The sequence below is a fragment of the Rhamphochromis longiceps genome, linkage group LG20 (genome assembly GCF_057381845.1).
Source record: "Rhamphochromis longiceps isolate RC_006_pf linkage group LG20, R_longiceps_female_GT1.1, whole genome shotgun sequence".
In the NCBI taxonomy this organism is placed as follows: Eukaryota; Metazoa; Chordata; class Actinopteri; order Cichliformes; family Cichlidae; genus Rhamphochromis; species Rhamphochromis longiceps.
This window is the reverse complement of record NC_140576.1, coordinates 33,911,347-33,937,974: the sequence shown is the minus strand read 5'-3', so window position 1 is coordinate 33,937,974 and position 26,628 is coordinate 33,911,347. Positions and strand designations below refer to the sequence as shown.

General features: G+C 39.9%; 1 protein-coding gene across 1 annotated transcript in view; it reads left to right on the top strand.

Moving 5' to 3' along the window:
• The first annotated feature begins 2,349 nt into the window (after positions 1–2,349).
• LOC146645766 (natural resistance-associated macrophage protein 2-like) overlaps positions 2,350–26,628 on the top strand; it is a 32,124-nt gene continuing 7,845 nt past the window's right edge. The window contains exons 1-14 of the mRNA XM_085394480.1: positions 2,350–2,689; positions 3,905–3,994; positions 10,362–10,516; positions 10,607–10,729; positions 14,900–15,019; positions 16,296–16,402; positions 16,530–16,600; positions 16,684–16,751; positions 17,991–18,146; positions 18,233–18,391; positions 18,498–18,584; positions 21,510–21,629; positions 21,908–22,057; positions 25,940–26,013. Of these exons, the coding sequence (XP_085250606.1) occupies positions 2,668–2,689; positions 3,905–3,994; positions 10,362–10,516; positions 10,607–10,729; positions 14,900–15,019; positions 16,296–16,402; positions 16,530–16,600; positions 16,684–16,751; positions 17,991–18,146; positions 18,233–18,391; positions 18,498–18,584; positions 21,510–21,629; positions 21,908–22,057; positions 25,940–26,013 (1,502 nt within the window). The 5' untranslated portion in view covers positions 2,350–2,667. The remainder of the gene's footprint in view (positions 2,690–3,904; positions 3,995–10,361; positions 10,517–10,606; positions 10,730–14,899; positions 15,020–16,295; positions 16,403–16,529; positions 16,601–16,683; positions 16,752–17,990; positions 18,147–18,232; positions 18,392–18,497; positions 18,585–21,509; positions 21,630–21,907; positions 22,058–25,939; positions 26,014–26,628) is intronic.

Below are 26,628 nucleotides of genomic sequence, written 5' to 3'. Positions count from 1 at the left end.
TCTTGCTGCTGCTAGAGGGCGTACAGACACCTGCAGCAGGAGGTGACTGCACTCTTTAAATGTATCCTTGCAACAACATATCTGATAAGGACAATAATTATGGCTTTGGATTAAATATGTTCATTTTACAAAGCAAACATCTCGATTTTTAATTTTTGCATGAAAGCAACCCTGTTAAATTCACATTACATGTAAATACTGCAACAGCAGTATACCACAATTAAAGGGTTGAGAGCATGGCATCTTTTGTATTTTTTGTTAATAATTTCAGCATTTTAAAAATTAAAATACAAAACAAACACACATTTTGTCTCCAGCTTCCAGTATGTTTGGACTCTTAGTGTTTTAGAAACCTTATTCAGACCTTTTCACCTGTCTGCCTGTCTGAGTAGTTTTATTTCTCAGCTTCGCTCATATTCTTTTCTTTACATGTTCTCTTTTTAGTTTATGTGTTTAGGATATTATAGCACGGATTTATAGTGTCACATAAACTTTTAGTGTTTAATGGGATTTGTTGTTTCCTGTTGTATAAAGCTACATAATCACAGGAACTTGTTGTCATGTGCAAGGAAAGATAATTTTAGCCCCTGAGTGTCCTCATTAAACTGCACTGTTGATGCAAGCTGCAATTAAATCGTTGTTTGGTCAACAAGACACCAATCTGCAACAGGATTAACAAGGATTTAGAAACATTCTTCTCTTCCACATCCATTTCTTTGTCTTGTCTAATTTTAAATCGAATAATTTTGCACCACAGTTGGTTTAATTAACTGTAAAGCAAACAAAAGACGTATTTTATTGTACTGTGCGATTTTAAAAATGAAACAAACTATTTAATCAGTATTCTTGTGGTTAATTTGCACTATTTAAAGTTATAACAAGAGCAAAACACACACAAGTTTGGTATCTTAACACTGGCTCACAGTGTTTTTAGATTCATTGTCTCACTTTTAACAAGCCAGTACATTTAGCACATTGTTGCTCCTAATAATAACTTCATTATTGATTGATTTGCTAGTTAAACAGCAGTGATAAGTGGCTTGTTTTGCCCACTCTGGTTTCTGGACGGTTTCCGGGTTATAAATTAAGTTTAAAATAAATAATTAATAAGCTAGTGCCGCCCAATTTAGGGACCTGACTCACACCAGGTGTCTTGAAAGATGATTACAGGTTAGTATTAAATGACTAAAAGCTAAATTCTTTAGAGAAATGTATCTAAAGCTACAATTTTACCTGATTAAAAGTAAAAGTAAGTTTCTCATGGACACAGACATGCGTCAACCTCGTTATGGAGGTTGTGGGAACGGCTGCATTAGGTTCCTTTAATTTATGTTTTGATGGTCTTCTGTCAGTGTCTGTATTGCTAATCCCGGCAGTATGGAAAGGTGTTGATGTGTTGTGTATTTGTATAGCTGTTACTATTAATTAACCATACTCACTTATTTTACAAAGCCAATGTCGAGACTCTGAATAAAACCAATAATGTGACATCTTTGTGTACTATAAGTTTTACATTTTGGAACATTTAACCAAATGGGGAATCAAGGAACTCATTAAAATCCCAATAATATCCATGCTCATGATAAGTGGATGTAAACCTCTGATTACAACTGTAGCATTGCTCTTATTTTTTTATTCAGGTTTTATTCAGGTTTTTAAATGTTAACGTTATACTTAAGTTGTCAGAGATTAATAAAAAGCTGTCAGATAATACAAATATACAGCGTCCCTAAAAGAACATGAGGTGTGGCGTGAAAGTGAAATTCCTTTTTTATTCAGACATTGAGACGCAAGTAAAACTTTAAATTCAATTTTGCATAATAAGCAGTTAAAGTCTGTCTATTCTAATGAAAGCTAAAATGTGCACAGAAAATTACCATATACGTACAGAGATGTGATTATTCTTTTACAAAACCAGCTATGTAAGTCAGGCTATAAAGATACATATATTTTTGAATACAAAAAAATAGGTTTTCGTGTAAATTTCGCAGATAAAAGGTTAATAATTGCGTTTAACGTCCAAAGTTTGAAGCGGTAAAGTGAATAATTTCACTTCCCTGTAATTTGAGAGCACTCTAGTCTGTTTATGTACCTGTCACTACCTCATGTGGACTTTACTTTGAAAATTGCAGCTCGGAACGTTTGATGTGACTTTAATTTTGAATTGAAGCCAGCACAAAAAAGAAAAAAAGAAAGAAAAAAAAGCTGACGCGTGGATTTCAGCTTCACTCCCACCCGGACGAGTGTGAAAATTAATGTTTCATTAAAATATTAACCAGGTCGTTCGCTTTATTTTGAAATCTCCTGCACAAGATCTCATTTCCTGCTGTTCAGCTCAGGTTGTTCGGGCAAACCTGGTCACGTGGTAGAAAGTGGCAAGAGGACGGGATCATTTATCAAAGTTTAAGGTTATATGTGTGACTTTGTCCTCAGGGAGATTCCCCTTCCTCCTCCTCCTCCTCCTCCTCCTCCTCTTTACCTGCACGATAAGTCAACACCTTCAGTCGTGGAGAGGATGTCCAACCTGCCGGATGTTCCTGCTCCGCGTAAATTCCACTGGATCCAAGAAGGAAGCGAGGACACGTTTAGCGGCTTGGAGTTCAGAAGTTTAGTTCTGGTTTCGTCCGATGAGAAGATTTCAAAGTGTTAAAGACACAAAGAAGAAACATGTTTTCCTTCCTGCGCTCAGGTGAGTTTTCCCTTTGGATTGTTTCCTCGTGCAGCACAGGTGATGATGCCTGGAGATCTACACAGACACAAATTATAGGATATTATAGTGACAGATTTATCGTGTCACAGAGTTCATATTAACCTAGTCGTGTTTATTGGGTTTATCGTTTCCTGTTGTATAAAGTTACACTATCACAGGAACTTGTTAGGTAATTATACCCCCTTAACTGCCCTCATTAAATTTACAGTATTGATGCGAGCTGCAGTTAAATCAGTAAAGTAACCCGTGTGTTATATTATAAAATTCTAAATGACTCTATAATAAAAGTAATTGTCCATCTGTGGAAGTTTAATTGTACCAATATTATTTAGAAATGTGTGATGAGCGCTGTAAACAGAAAATATGTGCGTAAAATACTGATACTTATAAATGTGTGATTACAGGCTTCTTTTCTGATGTGATTTCAAATAAAATGCTTAATCATTTAAAAAGCATGCTGTTATGAATAAAAACTGTAACTATTGAGCTGAATGAGCAACAAAAGCAATGTAACATTATTTTTGGGGGGCTCAGGCTTTTATTAGAGGTACACGGTGGGTGTCTGCATCTGTTAGCCTGTAAGACTGGAAAGTGTCTGATTGAGAGAAGCTTCATTTTTCAGCATGACAGTGATCCCAAACACACTGTCAGTGCAGTAAAGTCATACCTGCACAGAAAAGTATACAGTGGAAGTCTATCAGTCATGGATTGGCCTCCCCAGAGCCTGGACCCCGACATTATAGAAGCATTATAGGGACATCTGGACAGAGGACAGAAGAAAAAATGAGCCAACATCCAAAGTAGAGCTTCGAAAGTCCTTCCAGAGGCCTGGAGAACTAACCCCGAAGACTGGTCACACCAAATATCGACTTTCAAGCTAGTTATAATTGTACAAACTCTGTTTTTTTATCTTATATTGCACATGTTTCAATAAATCTTTGCACCTTTTTCACATTTTGCAAGAAAATTTTAAAAACTGAGGCGTGACTCAAGACGTTTGCACAGCACCGCACATGTCTTTTGAAGTATTAGAATACATAATACATACACATATGAGAGAACTGAGTGGAGCCCCGACTACACATTTGGACATAGTTTCTCATAGTTTTCTGTGTGTGAAGGATTTGATTCTGTGTATGTACTCTGATTACATAAATCACTTTAATCCCAGTATAATTACCTGTTTGCTTCCAGGCAGAAACCCCGCTCCTGAGCAGATCCACATTACCTCGCTACCTCCCAGTATTCCCACAGACCAGGAGCCAGAGCAAGCTGAAGGACAAGGTGAGGATGTTTATCCTGTACACAGCGTTTTTTTTTAAGGACTCATCACATTTTTATGAAATACATGAAACCTTTCAGCCAGACTCACTCAGCGACATGGAGCGCTACAGGAAGCCGTTACAGCGTCGTGACAACAAAACACAAATCTGCTCCGTGTCGGGGGAAGTGAAGCATCAGCTCCTCTTTTCCCCTAAAAGCAGAACAAACTGTTGACTTTTATCGTATTATTAATTCATCTCTGTTCAACCAAGACTCGAACTTTGCTTTCCCTTTCCAGGCGTTAACAACTTGCCTCCAAATAGATTTCTCAACAAATTTGTGTACAAGAGAATTAATTTGAGTCCTCTGATTTTTTTTATTTTGCATCTTTTTTCAATTAAAATATGGAGACCATTAAATTACTAGCTTGCAGTATTTCTGTCTCCTTTTGGAGTCTCATTTCACAGCTGACCAGGGTTATGGTGGTGCATCTTCCACAGACATGCATCTTAGGTTACCTGATTCTAAATTGGACGTAGGTGTAAATGATGGTTGTCTCTGTGCTGTGGAAACCTCTCCTAGATATACAGTGGGGCAAAAAAGTATTTAGTCAGCCACCGATTGTGCAAGTTCCCCCACTTAAAATGATGACAGAGGTCAGTAATTTGCACCAGAGGTACACTTCAACTGTGAGAGACAGAATGTGAAAAAAAAATCCATGAATTCACATGGTAGGATTTGTAAAGAATTTATTCGTAAATTAGGGTGGAAAATAAGTATTTGGTCACCTCAAACAAGGAAAATCTCTGGCTCTCACAGACCTGTAACGTCTTCTGTAAGAAGCTTTTCTGTCCCCCACTCGTTACCTGTATGAATGGCACCTGTTTGAACTCATCATCTGTATAAAAGACACCTGTCCACAGCCTCAAACAGTCAGACTCCAAACTCCGCCATGGCCAAGACCAAAGAGCTTTCGAAGGACACCAGGAAAAGTATTGTAGACCTGCACCAGACTGGGAAGAGTGAATCTACAATAGGCAAGCAGCTTGGTGTGAAAAAATCAACTGTGGGAGCAATCATCAGAAAATGGAAGACATACAAGACCACTGATAATCTCCCTCGATCTGGGGCTCCACGCAAGATCTCATCCCGTGGGGTCAAAATGATCATGAGAACGGTGAGCAAAGATCCCAGAACCACACGGGGGGACCTGGTGAATGACCTGCAGAGAGCTGGGACCAAAGTAACAAAGGTCACCATCAGTAACACACTACAACGGCAGGGAATCAAATCCCGCAGTGCCAGACGTGTTCCGCTGCTGAAGCCAGTGCATGTCCAGGCCCGTCTGAAGTTTGCCAGAGAGCACATGGATGATACAGCAGAGGATTGGGAGAATGTCATGTGGTCAGATGAAACCAAAGTAGAACTTTTTGGTATAAACTCGTCGTGTTTGGAGGAAGAAGAATACTGAGTTGCATCCCAAGAACACCATACCTACTGTGAAGCATGGGGGTGGAAACATCATGCTATGGGGCTGTTTTTCTGCCAAGGGGACAGGACGACTGATCCGTGTTAAGGACAGAATGAATGGGGCCATGTATCGTGAGATTTTGAGCCAAAACCTCCTTCCATCAGTGAGAACTTTGAAGATGAAACGAGGCTGGGTCTTCCAACATGACAATGATCCAAAACACACCGCCCGGGCAACAAAGGAGTGGCTCCGTAAGAAGCATTTGAAAGTCCTGGAGTGGCCTAGCCAGTCTCCAGACCTCAACCCCATAGAAAATCTGTGGCGGGAGTTGAAAGTCCGTGTTGCTCGGCGACAGCCCCAAAACATCACTGCTCTCGAGAAGATCTGCATGGAGGAATGGGCCAAAATACCAGCTACTGTGTGTGCAAACCTGGTAAAGACCTATAGTAAACGTTTGACCTCTGTTATTGCCAACAAAGGTTATGTTACAAAGTATTGAGTTGTATTTTTGTTATTGACCAAATACTTATTTTCCACCCTGATTTACGAATAAATTCTTTACAAATCCTACCATGTGACTTCATGGATTTTTCTTTCACATTCTGTCTCTCACAGTTGAAGTGTACCTCTGGTGCAAATTACTGACCTCTGTCATCATTTTAGGTGGGGGAACTTGCACAATCGGTGGCTGACTAAATACTTTTTTGCCCCACTGTACCTTCCCTCTTCCGTATGAGATCTGGGATAGGCTCAAACACTCCTGAATAAGCTTAGGAAAAAGGGATGGATGCCTGTATTAGACCAGTGATTCCCATAGACTGTATATAAAGATGGACATAGCCACTGTGACAGTGGTTAGTGACATCTTGTTATGAAGCACGGAGCTTAACATGTCTGCCGTCTGTCATATTTTGAAAAAAGGCGTAACAAGCAAGGGCGGGGTGGATCTGACAGCCTGACAGGTTTATCCTCCTTCCTGACTTGAAGAGTGGCCACATATTTTCTAAATACCTTTTAAACAAACAACTGAACACATAAAGTCACCAGTAAAGTATTTACTGAGGCCTGTTTTCCCCACAGGCATCTATACAACTTAAAGGCTTTTTGCACCCTGCTGGACAAAAGAATACATGTTTAAGGCGCCTTCAGATTAGCTTTTTACCCTTTTTTTAACTTTATCTTCGATACTTTGCACACACTCAGTCCCCAGTCCTTTGTGCTGCTCCCAGATGGTGGGAATTATAAGACTGTACCAAATCAACAACCCCGACTGACAGCAGGAAGGAAATATGATCACTTTTTTCCTGTGGCACAGACCGCAACTAAACACCGGTGCAGACGACCGTCCACCTAAAGAAGAGAGGGAGTTGGTACAGACCAAAGTGACAGCTCCCTGTCTTCTGGCTCCAGCTGGACTGAGGATGTCAACAGCCTTCAGCTCAAGTGTGTCACCCGCCTGGAAAAGCTGGTTAAAGTTAGCACGATCCCAGGCTAAAGAGACAAACTGCAAACCAAATGTGTGCTCTGAGAGACACCTGGTCTGCTCAGTGTCTCGTGAGGCCATGAAGGCAGGACGTACACCGGTTGAGTGGGGACACTTGTTAGATGTCAGGCTAGATCTGTCAGCGCAGAGGTGTGCGCACTTTAAAGACGTGAATTAAAACAGTGCTGAATTATGCTAAATATATGCTAGACATAGTAGAGAATAACCGGTCCTTGTTTTAAAAACAAGATTTTTTTTTAAGGAAAAAGTTGAAAACTTCTGTTTTCTTTACAATTGGAGAAAATTTGTTACAGTTTATAACTAAAAGTTTGTTTGCAAACTCAAGTGGAGCGTCCACAGTTGAAGTAGACTTAAATCATATATGATGGTCTATGGACCAGTTCTGGCCCTGGGGCAGTTTTTCGCCCATGATCTCCATGTTAAAAGAAGAAGAAGGCCGTGAACCGAGGATATATCAGCAGACGTACGTTTTTTATTTGTTTTTGTAAAGGTGTGCCTTGAAATTTTGGCTTGCCCTTTGGTGTGCCCTGGACAAGAACATTTTGAGAAAACTGCTGGATTGAAAGTCTTTAAAAAGTACAAAACAATAAAGAAGACGTTGCGATGTGATCAAGAGCTCCTGAGCGGTGATTGTTGGTCACCTGCTGATTGAAGGTAAAGAGAGAAAAACCTGAATCTGAGTGTTTCTTCTGCTTGACTCAGAGAAGTTCCTCAGGCCGTGAAACGCTGCACTGCATTTGTAGTTAATGCACTTCTCAAAGGGCATTTCCACTCATAAACATATATTGGCTGTTGCTTATTTTGGGCTGGACAGTATTGCTTAAAATGCCATCAGGATAGATGTCTAAATATCATTCAATATAAATATTTACAATGATAAATGTCAGCATGTTGTTAATTTTTTTCCTGGCAGTTTCCTGCCGAGGATTAGGCTGATGCTGGTCGACTCATGGGGATCGGTAATGTTCCACTCGCTGCTGTTATAGGATGTGAAATAGTCTCAGTTTATGCTGTTCTGATGTTTGTCACATTGGAAAAAGCCCCGAAAAACCTCTCCTGAAGTAATGACAAGTTCTTATGAATTATAAGCTTAAAATTGATCAGCTCTTTGCTGAATATTTGAGTTTTTGTTCTTATTTTATTTATTTTAAATTATGATAATGATTTTATAACTTTTCTCTTGGATGTTTGAGCTTCACTGTGTATAAGGATTCAGGCAGAAAACTCAGGATCTTCTGCCGAAAGCTTTTCTGAGCTCAAACAAAATTTTACTTTAAGCTGCAAAGCTGTGAGCAGGATTTATGTCATGGCTGGTCTTGGAAGTCACTCCTGGTCCAACGGGCAACTTAAACTGGGTTAATGTGTTTTAGAAGCATTAAGACACTTTAACTTTACACAATGTTCTTGATATGAAGAAGAACAAGTTCTGAATGTATTCGTGCTCAGCCATAATTGCAGCTCGTCTGCTCAGATAAGACTGATGCAGCTCATGTTCCTGATAGCAGAGACATTGCTGGCTCAGATTAAGAGACTAAAACAGGAGAAACCTGCTGTAAACAAAAGCCTTCACATGACCTGGACCCCTGAAGGCTTCAAAAAACAGGAGGAACAGGGAGGAGGCATAACCCATCACGTGTTCTGGCTGAAAAGTGAAAAGGCGGAAAGTCATTTTGCTAGAAAGTTGAAAATAGTTCTACAAAAAAAAGGGCAGCAGACTAAGAAGTAAATGTCAGAACGGATTATTTTATCAGGGGTTTTATCATTTTTATTGCTTAATTGATGAAAGGATGTTATTAAACAACTAGAAAGCCCAGGATGGATATCCAGCAGACGGTGACGTGTCCAACATCAGTTAAAGTTGGATTTTCAACCAAGACCAGACATTTAGAAAAGACAGTCAGTTAGCCATATTTTTTTAATATTAAAAACTTCTTTACACCACTGCGTTCTCTCTACATGTGAAGCATTGTCTCATGGAGTGTTGCATGATGAGCTTATTTGTTTAAGCCTCTAAACCTACCGTTTCCACCTGCTAAGTCAACACAGTGATGCACTGTAACTCTGACGCCTCTGAGCAAGAGATGCCCGTCCTTAAAGTTTGGAGAAGTGTGGCACTTTCCAAGCAGATTTAGACACACGTAATTTATTCTTTGTCTTTTCGTTGACCTTAAAACCTTTTAACCATAACTTGATGTTGTCTAATAAAATATTCTTCAACAAGTTTTCGCTGTTTGGGATGAGCTGTGTGGAGATCTGCACGTGGACAGTGGAAACGTAGACCTGAGCCTAAACTAAAGACTCTAATGTTGACTTTCCAGCTCATAAAGTCATGTTTTTAAAGGATTTTAAATAAGTGTTTGCTGGGTGTGAGATTACTGTTTAAAGCAGAGTATTTTTTATTGTATCTTCAGTTATGTGTTTGGGGCCCTGTAATCTCAGCAGACACATGGTTATAGTTAATAGATGTTTGGATGGACTTTATCTGTTTAAAGGATAGGATTTACAGAAAACGCAGAGGAAACAGAATAAAAGAAAGGAGACAAAACACACATCTGACTGAACGTGGCAGCATTATTACCTGCACCTCTGACAGCAGTTAAACTTTGGTTTATATGAAAGTTTAAAACAAAACTGCATTCTCAACAAGCTAAAAGATAAACATGGAACTAGGGCTGTTCGATATAACGATGTATATCGATGACGATATAAAAACATCTATCGTTTCATCTTACGCTATCGTTTGTTTCGTGGTGTCGCAAAATAAACTGTTTGCGGCAATATTTTTTTCATCGTTCTGATGGTCACTGTAGTGGCTATATTAATTTCTTAAAGTTCTCTCTTTGTCTTATATTTAATATAACCACACTACTGACGGACAAGCGCCTTTTTTATGCGTTGTCGTTAGCAACAGCGACGGTAACACCTTCGCGTGTCCGCTTGTTTATGTTCCACATAAACCTTTCACAATAAAGCTCAAGATCCTGTTGAGACCTTTCAAAATAAACTGAATCACGTGAAAGAGCAGATTATTTATGGATGAGAATTAAAAAAAAAAAGAGCCGCCAGGTGCTAAAAAATAAACTTTAGACTCAAACGTTAGAACAGGCTTTTCCGCAAGTCGAGCTGCCCGAGATTCACAGAATTTACAGAAAATTTAAAAATGTTGTGATTTATATCGTTATCGGGACGATAGAATTCTTATATCGGGATATGAGATTTTGGTCATATCACACAGCCCTACCTGGAACACATTATGTTATTATACTATAAGCTTCGCATTTTTATGTATATATCAGTTGTTTTCCTACCCGTCTGCCTGCCTAACATGCTGTTTGTGTGTTGTTGACCTGTGTAAAGTTCACTTTTCTACTTTCTTACGATGCTTTTGTCATTATGTTGGTGTTAAATTTCAGCGGATGACGTGGTTGAAGAGAAAGGGGTGATCCAGACCACATACACTCACAGAGTACACTCCACACCCTCGGTCTTCCTCCAGAATCACAATGATGAGCCTGTTTCCAGCACTTACCTTGATGAGAAAGTCCCTGTCCCTGAGGAGGACGGCGAGGTAAATCAACCCTGGATTACATATGCAAACCTGAGTTAAATCAAGATTTGATGTTATTAGTGGTGCAACTTTTGTTTCCCCCTGCCACAGAGGTGGATAAGTCTCCGCAAGCTCTGGGCCTTCACCGGCCCGGGGTTTCTGATGAGCATAGCCTACCTGGATCCAGGTAACATCGAGTCTGACCTGCAGTCAGGTGCCAAAGCTGGCTTCAAGGTAACTGAGATCATGCTTGGTTTGTGTTTTGGTTGATTAAGAGTTAGCTTATGTCAGAGAAAGTTAAACTGAAGTCATTTTTATTTGCAATTATGATAATTATTTGGTAATTAACTATTTTTCCACTATACTTCCCAAATTATTTTGTACAAGCAGCAGTTTTGTCCCCAAATATCTAAGTTATAACAACACAGGACCAAGAAAGGCAACAAATTCAAAAAACGTTGATTACTTGGTTACTAAAATTAAAAAGAAATGCAGCCTTAGTTAAAAAACAAAGTTAAACATATCTAATATTTACAGTGGGAACCTTTTGTTTTAAAATATCTGCTCATTTTAATTTTTTTGCCGGCAGCAAACTTCAATAAAGTTGAGACAGGGGCTGCTTCACCTCTTCTTCACACTCTGTTAGTGTTATTGAAAGCATGAGTTTCTATCATTTTGAAATAAAAAATATCTTCCTGTTCTTGCTTGAGGTAAAATTTGATTTGCTCAACAGTTTCTGGCCTTGTTTATTGTTTAGTCTTTTACTGTCTTCCAAATGTTTTCAGTGGGTAACAGGTCTGAGTGAGTGTACTGCAAATACAGACTGATGGGTCGCACGTCTTGCTTTTTTAAACTTGGCTATGTCACCATGGTAACCTATGCTGAACACATCAACTGGTCCAGAGCAGGTTACGTTCGGATTTCGGTTTAAATTTGTCTGAAAGTGCCACATTCACTAATTCTTTTCTCTAAATTTCTTTTTAACATTTAATCTGTTGAGAAGTACCTCACAAAGTTATACCAGCACCAACTGTGCGTCACATGTATGGATGAGGAATGTGCATAAATATGATTTTCAGCTTGGTCCTAATCAGATGCCCAGTGTTGGAGTTGTAGCAAACACAACATGCATTAGATTAAAAAAGAATCACTGTGTTTGTAGGCTGTTTATCACCAAGCTGATTTAGTCAATGAAATTCACTCCACACTCATCCGACAACTAAACCAAAGTGGTTTTCTCCATCATCACGCTTTGGGCCAAGTCAGATTTTAAGTTTCTAACTTTGCAGCTGTCGTGTTAGAAATAAACAGCAGCACTGCAGTGAAAGCTTGAGTATTCACAATATTAGTTGCAGATTTATTTGCAGCACCAGTGGCATGTTTAACCTCTCATATTATTTATAAATTTCTATCTCCTGGTGTAGGCAGCAATGAAATAGGTAGCTCTCAATGACAACATTTTGTGCAGAAGAAGACTTTAATGACGTGCCGTGTTTCCACTTTTCTGTGAGCATGCACAGTCTTTGTCTTTCCAAGCTAACTCAAAGAATGTCTGGCTATATTGAACTTCCTTTCAAGAGCGTTAGCAAGCCCGTTTAGCGCTCAGACTCAGATTATGGAGCATTGCTGCTGGTAAATGTGCAGAACAGACAAAGCCTTTACCTAAATCATCATGTGTTGCTCTGCAACCTGTAGATACCTTTCAGCATTAATGGTTGCTCTGGTTATGTCATTTGTTCTTTTGCATTTCAGCAATATTTCTTGAAAGACAAGTCCGACTTTGAAATTCACCAGTCCCACAGCACTGCAGGTCAAAGTTTAACAAAAGTGTCCTTTGCCCTTAAACAGGTGGAAACATTCCTGAACTTCGGAGTCGCATCATTTAAACTGAGTGAATGTTTACTGAGACTGGTGTAAGAGTGACCGGGCCCTAAGCCTTAATCCTGACCGTCAGTCTTGAGGTATGCAGGGCTTTTAAAGGTTGTGAGCCTCAGCCAATCACAGCGACAAGGCTGCAGCACAGTCACAGAAAAGCAGTGCTCAAGAGTCTCGTAGCGGCTCAGTAATGTGAGGATTAATTATTGTTAATTAAGACAAAGTTAATCTGTTTAACATTTTTCAACAACAATAAAATTCACATTGCTTCTCATAAAATAACATAAAAAGCTTTGAATAAAACTAAATGCAACATAAGACTGTGTAAAAGCACATTAGAAAGAAATTGGTTCAAGAATTAATTGGTTTTAATAAAAGGCAGTGGCAAACAAAAAGTCTTCAGTCTTAGTTTACCAGAACACAGAGTTACTCCTGCTTTATGTGAGTTTGTTCCAGACATGTGGAGCAAAAAGCCTGAAAGCTGCTGCTTCTATGTTTAGTTTTATCTCTGAGGACAGAAAGCAGACCTGTACTGGGAGACCTGAGGGGTCAATACGCAGCAGACCAGACATGTAAAACATGCTGGCTTATAAACCGTTCTGTGCTTTATAAACCAGCAGCAGCAGTCTTTTCAAACAAACATTGAACACATGTGCTGAGAAGAAGTGTTAATTGATTTAATTCAGATAAGGCGATCAAAATATGTTTGTTTGACAGGAAAAAAAGAAAGAAAGACATAAACAGATTATATTCAGAGTTCTAAAATGAAATAAGAATATAGATGAAGAGTAAAGCATCATCTCCGTCATGGGGGAGGCAGAGGGAGTGCGAGACATAAGAATAAAACTGCATTTCCTTTATCGTTTTTAGGTTTTCCACCAAAGAAAGAAGTATGTCGCAACAGGGGAAGTAGAAGCAGATGGTAAAAAAAGGGGTACGGGACTCGTGAAAGTTCACGTCAGGTTAATGTGGCCGCAAAACAACAGTCTCTTTTCACAGAAAACGCGCTCACACTGACTGAAAAGCAGAGGCGCTTCATAAAATGCAAAGGTTCCAGTTTTCTATATGCGCAAATCTGTTTCTGTCAGAGGGCCACAACTTAAGATAAAGAAGTCAAGCTGGGCTTAGACGTACTTTATTTATCCCAAAGGTTGATAACTTGCTTTGTTACAGAAGATAAAACATTGACACAACCAGTAACAACATATAAAAATAGCTCAATAACAGACAGTAGTGCCAAAAAATAGAATTACTTTCAAGTAAAATACAGTTGACTATAATCTAAAAGAAATTTATATAAGCTGCATCGCTCCAAAAAGTAAGTGGGCCCTTGATCATCGGTGTAACACAAAGTCCGTTACACTTCAGGGCTATATTAGTGTGCAGTCAGGAACATAAACCACTGAATCAGTTTATGCTTCCTAACTGAAGTTTAACCGTTTTGTTTTTTTTTTTGAGCAGTGTAAAATGGCTCAATAAAATATAATAAAAGTGTAAAATGGCTCAATAACACACAATAAAACAAAAATAAAGCGGAAATTCTAAAAATAGGATACTAAAGGTAGTAGAAGGAAAGGTATGAGGTTTAGTTTTACAGAGTTGAGTAAGTGTAATAGTTAAAAACAGAGTCTTGGGAATAAATTAATGTCAGTGCTGTCACAAAGCTGGTTTTATGTGTGTCTGTGTGCATAACAGAGCAGAACTTTCAGAGCATGTTCACACCTATAGTTCGTTTACTCTGGTCTGAATCAGTCGATGAGTTTGTAAACTTGTTGCTTTTCCTTGTGGTTTAGTTTGTTTTCACACAGAGAAAAATCCAAATGAACTCCAAGCGAACCGAAATGAGTCACGAACAAACCACATAAGAATATTCGGTCTGCTTATCGGCCAGATGTGTCTGGGGCGGGAACAACAAAAGTAAATACAGGAAGCAGGTGCCGTGTTCTGGACTATCAGGGAACACGGAGAATTTAGGTTTGTTTCACAGCTAGCTGCCAGCCCGTACAGATCCTTGCACGTCTACCTTGCTGCATCTCTGGATACAAGACAAGCTTGCAATGTACCCATGGTAGTTGGTTCAGATCACGTTCACAGGATAAACAAACCGTTCTGAAGTTCGTGTGGAACCGTACCAAGACCCGAGGCGATCTCAGTACGGTTGTTTTGGTGTGCGATTGTTGTGTTCACATCTGCACAAACGAACCGCACCAAGAGGGAAAACAAACCAGTTTGATTTAAACTGATGAAACACGGCAGCTGTGAAAACAGCCTTAGATAAAAGATAAGAACCACTGATTCAAACAACCTCAAACTACACGTACTCGAGCAACAACTCGCTGGGTTTCAAGCTGATCGAAGGGCAAATAACAGACAGAACGACATACAGAGATTTCATAATTTACTGGTGGTGTTTTAAACCACTTCCTGGCTTCAGTTTCTTTTCAGATCTTAGGGCAGCTTCACAATCATGTTACCTATCAGCTCACAGGCTCTGATTAACTGTTCGGCTCTCTGCCCTCGTCCTTTCAGCTGCTCTGGGTGCTGCTGGGTGCCACCATCGTCGGCCTGCTGCTGCAGAGGCTGGCGGCTCGGCTAGGCGTGGTCACCGGGATGCACCTGGCTGAAGTCTGCAACCGCCAGTACCACACTGTGAGATACGTTTGCCGTTATTGTCCTATTTTCCGTTGTTGTTGTTGTTGTTGTTGTTGCTGCTGCTTCTGCGCTCTCTCTTCTCATCACCGTTCTAAAACACGAGCAGGATGAAGTCTGACTGAGAGGCTGTGAGCAGAAGCAGTCTTAGTTTACTGAAACTGCCTCCTTGCATTACAAGCACTGCTGTTACAGTAGCTGTAATCCTTGGATTATGCGTCTCAAAACATTAAATCAAACCAGCGTGAGCCGGTGACACTTACAAAACAGTGACAGCATGAATTATTCATGTGGATATATTTTTAAATCCAGCTTATAAGAAATATTTGCATCTGTAAAACATGAAGAGAGAAAATAACTGTTACAAATGTGCCTCTGTTTGCTCTCTTTCTGTCCTCTCAGGCTACACTGCCCACTGTTGGAAACATTTTTTTAAGCTTCAGTAGGGAAACGTATGCAGAGCTGCATGAATGAATTGACTTCTTATCTTTGAATCTGTTAACTTTTCTGAGTTTACAGGACTAGTGACACAGTTGAAAATGCAAATGCTTTGACTGCCGGCTTGGTTTATTAATTGATTTATCGAATGATGAAAAGCTGAAAAGAAGTCCCGGAAAATTAATTTGTGCCTATAAGTCAAAGGTAAATTAAGGCTGTGTCCTCAAGCAGGAATGCATGAACACCTTCTGCCATCGTAAATTCACTTTATATGTTCTTGAAAAGGTTTAAGGCGCAACCTGTCCCAGATGGGATGGGAGAAGAGCGGGCAGAGAAGGCTTCTGTCCTACATCAAAGTCCTTGAATTGTGGTGTGACTGTGTATGATTGTTGCACCTCCACGTCGACATGCCTTAAACCAATAATTCTCATTGTGCAGCTTCAGCTTTTCTGTCCTCTGTTCCTCACACCTCGCTCACATTTTTGCAGAGAAGAGCTTAGACATAAAACTAGGCCTTCATTTATCCACGTGAGCAGCGTGACGGCAATGACCAACTGAAGCAGCAGAGGGCGAAAGGTCCTGACTTTTATTGTCAGGAGATTGCTGGATACTAATTCAATAAAAGTCCAGTAAATACGGCACCAATCATGCTGTTTAGTGCTTTACAGGTGATGGACAAGCTGATAAGACAGCTGAATTCCCAAACACTGTAAGAAGCAGTAGTTGTGCCACAGAGTAAAAATCTCCAACAATAAAAGGTTTCCTCACATGCCGGATGTGTTGCAAACTGAATTCTATGTCAGCTCAGACCTTTGTAAACACTGCCTGACTCTGATAGGTGCCTCGTATCATCCTGTGGGTGATGGTGGAGCTGGCGATCATCGGCTCAGACATGCAGGAGGTCATCGGCTGCGCCATCGCTTTCAACCTCCTCTCCTCTGGCAGGTGGTGTAAACAGACTAAGCATCAGTTTAACGGCCACTGGGACTCAGTCGCAGTTTGATGATTGCCATAAAATGAGTCGATTACTTCCTTGGCGATGATCTTTTCCGTTGTTTGTGTTTATCCACAGGATCCCCTTATGGGGGGGTGTCCTCATCACCATCACTGACACGTTTGTCTTCCTCTTCTTGGACAAGTACGGTAGGTTGGATTAATCACTTCCAAACTGTACGTCGGCATGTCAGCAATAAATGAAGCACGCCGCTTATTTTTTGTCTCTGCAGGTCTGAGAAAGCTGGAAGCCTTTTTTGGTTTCCTCATTACAATCATGGGGATCACATTTGGATATGAGGTATAAACACTTACACACGATTATCTGGAAATTAGTTGGGGGGGGGGGGGTGTCTCTCAATCAGCGGGTCACAACATGTCAGTGGGGGAAAAGTAAGCAAAATATTTTTAATACTACCTGGAAGTCCCTGGATCCAAAATGATGTCCAAATCTCAACCGGATATTTTTTTTAAGAATATCAAGACAATAGACCTCATTCAATAATATGTGTTCAGAAATGTTCTTACCCCTGTGCAATCACACTCATTCTCAACTTGTGCCCACTGTGTGAAATCTGCTTATTGCCACTCCTCCATTTCTCTGTATAAATAAACACACTAACTTGAGATGAAACTGAGAAAGTTAAAGTTGAAGTTGAGTGACCTTAAATCTACCCTCACTTCTGATTACAAGCTCTGGGTAGTGACTGAGAGAATGAGATGGTACAAGTGGTGGAAATGAGCTTTCTCCAAAGGGTGGTGGAGAGAGGGAAATCAGTCAGACTGAGAGTAGAGCCACTGCTGCCAACATCGAAAGGAACCAGCTGAGGTGTTCCACACGTCCTACCAGTAGGAGGTAGGAGGAAAGGCTCAGGACATGCGAGAGCGATTATGTCTCTCAGCTGGCTGGGAATGCCTCACTGTTCCCCTGGATGAGCTGGAGGACGTCCAGGCTTCTCTAGAAGAGGAATTGATGGATGGACTTTCGGCTTCCATCGATTATTAAAACAAGAAAATAGAGATATTTATCAAAATGATCATGATTATGATTTTTTGGCATAATCAGTAAGTCATAGTGGGAAATATTGTTTTGGTCAAATGTCACAACATCCCTGACACCTCGACAAGATCACAGACTCCAGGAAATACAGAGAAAGGCAGTAATCCCGTAGACAAGACAGAGGAATGGAAAGACAGGGAAACACTGGGAATACTAGGAACAGAAGAATGTGGGAAACTCAACAAAAGAGGAACCAAAGTTATATAAATACAAAAAAAAAACCACAACACATGAGCTTCAGGTTGTTAAGACTTCACTGAAAACCACAAATGTCGCATTGAAATCTTTTGATCACCGTGTTAAGATTTTTCCTCTAAACATCACATGAATGTTTGTACCAAGCTTGAAATGTGCCACCCAACACTCACTCTGAACTCTGGTGGTGCAAAATCACCAAGTGTCTCTGGTCTCTTCAGGTTCGTCCTAATTTACATCTTCTAAATGTTTTGCTTTTGAAATCACTCTTTGCTTCCTTTTCAGTATGTAACAGTGGGTCCAGACCAAGGCCAGCTGCTGAAGGGGATGTTTGTGCCGTACTGCGAGGGCTGCGGACCCGTCCAGCTGACTCAGGCCGTCGGCATCGTGGGCGCCGTCATCATGCCTCACAACATTTACCTCCACTCTGCTCTCGTCAAGGTCAGACAGTAATGAAATCCCTGCTTAATCAGCTGTGTGAAACCTGCATTGGCATCGTCAGTGAGTTTCTAAATCTTCTCTCTCAGTCTCGAGAAGTAGATCGGTCAAACAAAAAAGAGGTAAAAGAGGCCAACAAATACTTCTTCATCGAGTCGACCGTCGCACTGTTTGTCTCTTTCCTCATCAATGTGTTTGTGGTGGCCGTCTTTGCTGAGGCTTTCTATCAGCGCACAAATGAAGAGGTGGTAAGTATCTCTGCAGCTGCTTTATGATCTAATAAAAGTTCAGAGTCGAGATGGAAATTCAGCAGTCTGTTTTGCTTTCCTCCCTCCCCCCGTTTTCTTTTTTCAGTTCAATGTCTGTAATCAAACAGGCAGTCCGCATTTAGACCTGTTCCCTCTGAATAATGAAACTCTCAAGGTGGACATCTACAAAGGGGTAAGCTTTTATGTATGGGCTCAAAATGTGGTCATAAATATTTTGTACTTGTAAATCACTTTTGTATGTGTAAAAAGAATTTGTGTGTGTAAAAAAGATTTGTGTGTGGACCCCTGCAAGTTACAAGTACGAATTTTTTCTTCCTTTCATCTGATTGGTCAATGTCATGTCAATCACAAATGTAACAATCCAATCAGAGAACAGATGGGTTTGGCTGTTGGAGGGGCGCTTTTTTTTGAAACATGATAAGAAAAGTCTGTGACCATTTAAATGTATAACAAAACAAATATGTTTACAAATAAACAGGTAAAGATACTGTTGAATGCACGCCTCTCAGCATATTTGCTCATACCACATGTTTAAATTGAGTGCGATTATAAAGTAATAAGACTCAAACTACAGTGGTCCCTCGTTTATAGTGGTAGTTACGTTCTAAAAATAATCTGTGTGAAATCCGCGAAGTGGCTAACCTGATTTTTTTTTTACAGTTATTATAGCTGTTTTAAGGCTGTAAAGCCACTCACTACACACTTTATACACTTTTCTCCGACAGGCTCGAACATTTCCACACTTTTCTCTGGTTTAAACACTCTAAAAGTTCAAACCTTCGTAGAAAAATAAGTCCAGTATTATAGAACGAAACGAAAGTCACCCGCGGTTGCCTTTGATGGTGCAAAACATTTCATCGAAATTTTTGTTTGTTGGAGAAAACTTACAAACATACAGTACCTCACTTCAGAGTCACATTGGTAGTGATCGAAGATTTAGGTAAATTTGACAAGGTGAACCAATGACTGTATAAAACATGGACGACGCGACAGCTCCCCAAGAATGAAGCCAAAACGTCTCTATCGCCCCCTGGTGTCTGGCTGCAGTATAGGTCATAAACCCCGCCTCCTCCATGTTAGCGGATAGGACCATTGACAGTCATTGAGGTGAATCAGAAATACTTTATTAATCCAGAAGGAAATGGTCTACAGCCAATCAGAATACAGAACACAATGTGCTGTTTAAAAAAAAAAAACAAAAAAAAAAAAACATGCAAAATTGCATAAAAAAGATCTACAAAACAGCGAGACCACGAAAGGTGAACCGCGTTATAGCGAAGGACCACTGTATACCAAAACTTGACCTAATTTAAAGATTTTTAAGGTCATCTCCTTGTGCATGTCTGAAATGCTATTTTTTTTATGCTTCTTGCAATTCCCGTTGAGATCAGTGATGAACAACAGCTAAAATCGAAGTCTGTGCAAAGATGTGAATTGATGCAAATTCAGACCAGGTGACACATTTAGAGGCAAACACGTGTCTGCAAGCTTTGATCCACACAAAATGAGAACTTTGTTTTTTCCTTCAGAGCTGGCATCAATTAAAAAAGCTGCTGGAACGCAATTTAAGATTTTGGCCCATATTCACATGATAGTGTTACACAGTTGATGCAAATCGTCCGTTTAACCTCATCTATTCAATTGACATCTACCATCCGAATGTTGCAGCAAAAATAAAGAACACTTTTCTCCTATTGCCCAGTTTTGCTGAGCCTCTGTGTATTGGAGCCTGTTGCCTGCTCTTAGCAGACAGGAGTGGCACTGGTGTGGTCTTTTGCATTCAGAGATGCTCTTCTGCATGCTTTGGTTGGATTTTTTCCCCCGAGAACAGCTGCTCCCTAGATATTTTTCTCTTTTTCGGGCCACTTTCTGTAAACACTAGAGATGGTTGTTAATTATTTAAATCACAACGTGTTTAGCAGCAAGTTCTCTTTACCGTTCCTGAATGTATTGATCTGCTAACATTTAATTAACTCATTAGAGCTTTGCCTTAATAAGCAGTTGAACTGTATCTAATGAAGTGACCGTATGTAGTGGAATTACAAGAAAAGGAGTGAACGAACTTAAGGGAAAATATTTGTGGCTTTTTTCAGAAACTGTGTGGACACATTTGGTCTGAGCATACTTATACTTGCATATGCATGTGTGATTTCACCACAGAGCTTTAAATTGCACAAAGAGCTATCATCAGCTTCTGCGTCAAATTGACTCAGAGCGCTTGCTGGGGATCATCACTGATCTCCAGCTACGGCCCAGAAAACAAATAGAAAAGCTCGGGGTCATTTCTTATTTTTAAATTTAAAGGCTCATTCATGCATGTGTTGCTACATCAGATTATCTATCCAACCAATCACTCGTTTTATTTGCTGATTATCCAGCTAAGGTCTGTCCATCACATTCTATTGCCGTATATTATGTCGTTTTCCACACTGTTATGAAATATTCCTGTAATAAATCAAAGACACCCATCAGTACAGCTCATTGGGCTACACTGTAGGGAATAAAGGATTCCTACGCTGTAATTCGAATCCACTTAACGGCTACCCTGAGGTACCCCTGAGCAAGGTACCGTCCCTACACACTGCTCCCCGGGCGCCTGCTTAGTGGGCTGCCCACTGCTTCACTGAGTGAATGGGTCAAATGCAGAGAAAAACAAGTAATTTCCCCATGGGGATCAATAAAGTATCCATTATTATTATTATTATTATTATTATTAATTAAAAGCAGAAGTTATCCGTGAATTCACAGAAATTGTTGGTTTTTTTTCACTATTTTAAAAAAAGTGGTGTGTTTGACGCCCCTGCTTGCGAACAGAACTCGGGGTGTTTGTAGCCTCCGTGTAGTTTATTCAGTAAAACTTAAAAGCACATAAACAGGTCAAATTTGCAGCACATAATGACAGGATTGTGTTTTATATAATATTTCTGAGATCATCTGGATTCAAGCCCTGCAGGAAATGGTGACAATGACATTAACATGCATTTATTCTTAACTCCCTCTCTGGTTTTAGTGGCAGCAAAGTGGGCCTGCGCTGGTTTTGCAGAGCATGTTTTCTGTTTTTTATCCACTGTCATCTGTGTTTGCGTGTCTGTAACAGGGAGTGGTGCTCGGCTGTTTCTTTGGCCCAGCTGCTCTCTACATATGGGCCGTGGGGATCCTTGCAGCTGGTCAGAGCTCCACCATGACTGGAACATACTCCGGCCAGTTTGTCATGGAGGTCAGTGAGAAAGGAAGAACCAGATGTGAACAAAAACCACATGTAAAGCTCAAACAGTGGAAATGTCAGCACTAACTCTTTCCCTTTAACGCAGATATGTTCTCCCATTCTTTCTTTACTTGAGCCCTTTATTTGGCCTGTTCAAAAGCTCCTGCGTGTAATTTACTTATTTACTTATAATCACGTACAGCTGCAGTCGGTTTGCTTCACTAAATCTTTTGTAAACAAGCCCCGTTTTCTTGTAAATGTCACCGACTCATTTGTTCTTCTTCCCTCAGGGCTTCTTAAACTTGCGCTGGTCACGTTTCGCTCGGGTGTTGCTGACCCGCACGCTTGCCATCATGCCCACCCTGCTCGTGGCCATCTTCCAGGACGTGCAGCACCTGACAGGCATGAATGACTTCCTGAACGTGCTGCAGAGCATGCAGGTCAGACAGAGGTTAAAACCAGTTCAGCTTCATTCAACCATCCGCCAACAGCACCACTATTCTTTTAGGCTTATTTATCTTTGTAGTGCTGTTCTTATTAAGTGCATTAAGGTCATTAACATAACTTAAATGCACAAGCAAGCAGGACTGGTTTTCAGGTTTTGGATCAAGTTCTAGGTTGGTAAAATCAAAACAGGCTGTACTCTTATCGTTAAATGATAAGATAAGACTGTCTAAGTGGCAATAAGAATGCCTCGTTGGAAAAAAGAAACAGGGTTGACCCAGTTGCTTCAGATGTAATCCTGCAGTATGAAAGAATTTATTGTCTGTAGTGAATAAAATGTTGCCAGACTGGGTCCAGTTGCTTCAGAAATATTGAATACACAGCACGAATGAGTTGCAAAGCATCTTTGTTACTTAATTTGTGTGTAATTAATGTTCCTGCATACTTAATATACACTGATTCACAGTCCCCAAGGAAAGCAGGCAAACCTTAGGTCCAGGCATTCATGTGGATATTACTTTGATACATAATAACTACTTTATTTTCTTTAAAGGAACCCATTCTGTTCTATTTCAGCTCTGTATAATTATCCCCAGAGGCTACTACAGTAGCTTTAAGCAGCTTAAGCATCTCTCCCTTTAAGCTGACTTCTTCTGATTGGCTGCACCACACAAACAAAAGGTTTGAGCGGTAGATGGACGTGGTCATCCTGAGATGACCATGTTTGTGATATTCGCTCCCAGATATTTCATACTGATCCAAGACAAAAAACCTGTCTGAAACAGTTTATGCCTAATTCTGTGGAGAATCTTTGTAGAGCCTAGGATGTAACTTATGTAAGGGCCCAGTGTCATTGCCCACATGTATGCTTCTCTAGTGTGGTGCATACGTGTTAATCACAGTGCCTGTCCCGAAAGTCCTAATATATTATATTGATGCTATGATTATTATTCCTTATACTGAGGCGGTTATTGTTATTCTCTCGCTGATAAATTCAAAAACAGCAGTGAAAATGTTGCAGGTGTTAATCACCATTATAAGTCAGGTTTACTCATCGTGGTTTGTGCTGCTCAGTGTGTGAAAACAGTTAAATATGATCATTAATCTTTATTGCTTAAAAACAGCAATATATCATCTGGACGTTTTCAGTGGGAGAAACATTTTATCACTCCCACTGAAATTGCTCCATCCAGATGGATCGGCTTTCTGGGATTTCCTTACCTGGATGAGTGAGCGTGCATTAGGACAGATGCATGCTCAGATAAGCTAAGCAAGACAAAAATTACAGGGGAAAAATTCAGCTGTACCACTGTCTGCATAGTGGGATTGGTCATGTGTAGAACTACATCTTAAAACTGATAAATGAACATAAAAGAGCTTAAAGGCATTAAGCCTCCTCAATTGAAATCACTGTGCATCACTGCAGATTAATTTATACATGAGGTTTCTTGAAGGTGTTGACTGCAGCAGCTACAAACACTGCAGCTATGCATCATTGTAGTCTATCATTATAACAGCAGGTGTCCTGCAAACAGGTGTAAAGAAGCATTTTCACTCTTTCCATAACTAGGAAGGGAAAATGTTTGCTTGTGCGTACATCGTACGACATTGTGTATAACTACCTTCATCATGTCTCATTTGATCTGTAATAACATGTCTACTAATATGTTTTTGGGGGAAGTTTTCATAACATGAGGAACAAAAACCTGAAGCCTTCTCTGGGTTTTTTCTCAGGGCGAGGTGTTAGCTAAAAACCAGAGTTACAGAGTGGTGTTGTGGATTATAAAGGCAGTGGGCATGGAGGTTTTAATGAAAAAACACGAGCTGCATCTGGGAAATGTGGGATCAATCCTTTTTGGGGGACTTTAATTTACTCCTCAGTTTCCCTCAACTTTACAAGCACCTAGAATCAAACAAACACCACATCCCTTTGAAAAGATAAGTTTGGACACTTATTCCTTAGAGACATCAACACTGAACACATCAAAACCATGCCATAGTTATTGATATGGAAATATTTGTTGGCTGTCAAACAAACTCAGCTGGGTTTTGGTCAGATTGCTGCAGAGGTCAGGTCACTCCATCACTCTATTTCTTGGTCAAGCAGCTCTTACGGTGCTGCTGGAAAAACAAATTATGGCCCCACTGAGCATGAACCACATGGGATGGCGTTTCGCTGTGGGATGTTGTGGTAGCCATGCTGTTCAAGTGTTGCCTTGAATTCTCAATAAATCACCAACCGTGTCTCATGCTTCACAGTGGGAACCACACATGCAGATAACATCCGTTCACCTTGACTGTGCCTCACAAAGACACAGAGCTCACATCTGGATTCATCCAGATGTCTAATAAGAAGTTTTCTTCTTCTTCTTGGTCTTCTGAAGTCTTGGTTTCTTTGCAGCATTTCTATCATAAAGGAATCATCAGTGGTCTGATGTGAGCTGTAGTCTGAATTATTGATTTCCAGTGCTCAAACTTCCAAACTTAACAAGAGAATTTCTAGATTTTTTTAAGCATTGCTTAAAAAACTGTTGTTGTTTTTTAACCAAAAACATTTACAACCTCATAAAGCTGAATGTAATGATACTGTGTAAAGTTAAATAAATCCAGTCGAGCCATTTAAGACCACTAAAATCAACAGTTTTGCTCTGCATTGCACAAAATAATGAAAAACCTTTTAAATAAGTAGGGTTTCTAAAAATGTTAACAGTAATACTTAGTGTATGTAGTATTTGAATGTAGTAATACTACATTCAGTATGATTATTACAGCTTTAGTTAGTTATTTGCTGTTAACTAACAAATAGTTGATAACTAGTAATATCTCCAGAATTTATGTAAACCTTTCACCACCAGGGGGCAGCAGTTTAGCGGGAAATGTTTTTTTAGATGCCTCACTCCTCTTTGAAGTCACTCATATAAAGCCAGGGACACCTTGTTGTTCCTCCTGTGCATGCGAAGCGTTGTAGGAGAGTCACCCCCGTGTAAACCACACCTGCTTAAAACCACAAGTTCCTTTCCTAAAGCTAACATAACTGTCTCCTTGGAAGCGGCCTCACTGTGTGGAGTTTACTTGCTTTCTCCAGGTATTACAGCGTCCTCACACAGTCCAAAGACATGCATGGGGTTGAGTTCATTGATATAATTCTAAATTTAGTTGTATATCTCTGTGTCAGCCCCTGCAGCAGAAATAAATAAATAAGAAGATCTTTGTAAAATCTCAAAATACACAATTATTTAAAAAGTACATCAAGATTACATTCATTTGCAGCACCATCTTGTGATACAGACTGGTATTACATCAAAGACCAGCTCTAATTCATCTTCAGTAGATATCACTTCAACACAATACATTTGAGATGTGTTTGTTTTTTCACATGCTCCAGTGTTTGGTGTATGGTAATGTGTAGTGTGAAGCCTAAAATAACCAGGCCAAAGCCAATCAAGTAAATAACACGGTGCTATGTGAATGGACTGAGTGCAAAGACTGAGACTTAAATGCTGCCAGTTTCATTGATTAGCTCTGCCAACAAGGAGCCTGCCAGACAACACAGAGGGACAAACAAAGGAAAACATCTGCCAGTGAACTCCAACACTTCAAGTGCCCATAAAAACAGGAAAGCAGCTAAATAAGTATCAGAATAGTAAAATGTACCCTTTTTTCACTGATTTGAACTTCCTCATTTCATTACCTGAGTATTCTACCTAAACTTTACTACAAGTACAAGCAGACATAGAGGTAGCTAAAAAGAAAAAAAATTACAAAATCACTCCACATGTGCCAAAAGACTTCCCTCTGCACCTCCCAGTGGATGAAGAGGTTAACAGTTGGTGTGATCATTTAGTGTAACACATCATCTTCTTCTTCTTCTCTCCCAGCTGCCATTCGCCCTCATTCCCATCCTCACGTTTACCAGTTTGCCATCTCTCATGAACGAGTTTGCCAATGGACTGTAAGTAAATCAAATCAAACCTGCTTGTTTTTATTATAACCCTGTTCTTTAAACAAAGCAAAATACAAATCATATTATAAATGCGTATATATATTTAAATATATATTTAAATGCAAAGTGATGACACTGAAAAATTGTGGGGTTTTTGTTTGTTTGTTTTTTTTAAATAAAAGCTTCTTTTGAATTTGATACCAGCAACACCCTTAAATGGGAGCAACAAAAGACTGGAAAAAATGAGTAAAAAAACGTGATGCATCATCTGAGAGCAAATGCAGTTAATTAGTAACATAAGTATAAAATTACACAGAGAGTACCCCAGAGAGGAGGACTTTAGAAGCAAAAATGAGAAGGGGTTCAACACTGTGAGAGATTACAAGGGCAATTTGTTTAATAATTTGGAAATAATTTTCTTCAACATCAAATTGAAAAGAAATAGAGGAATTCATCATCTCAGAGAAATCTCTGTATACAAGGCAAAAGTTTAAAAGAGCTGCGATGCTGCAGTTAAAATCTCTGCATGGGCTCAGGAACACTTGGGAAACCCTCAGTGGTGCATCCACAAATATAAAGTTAAATATCCACCATGCAGACAGATCTAAACGCCATCAAGAAACG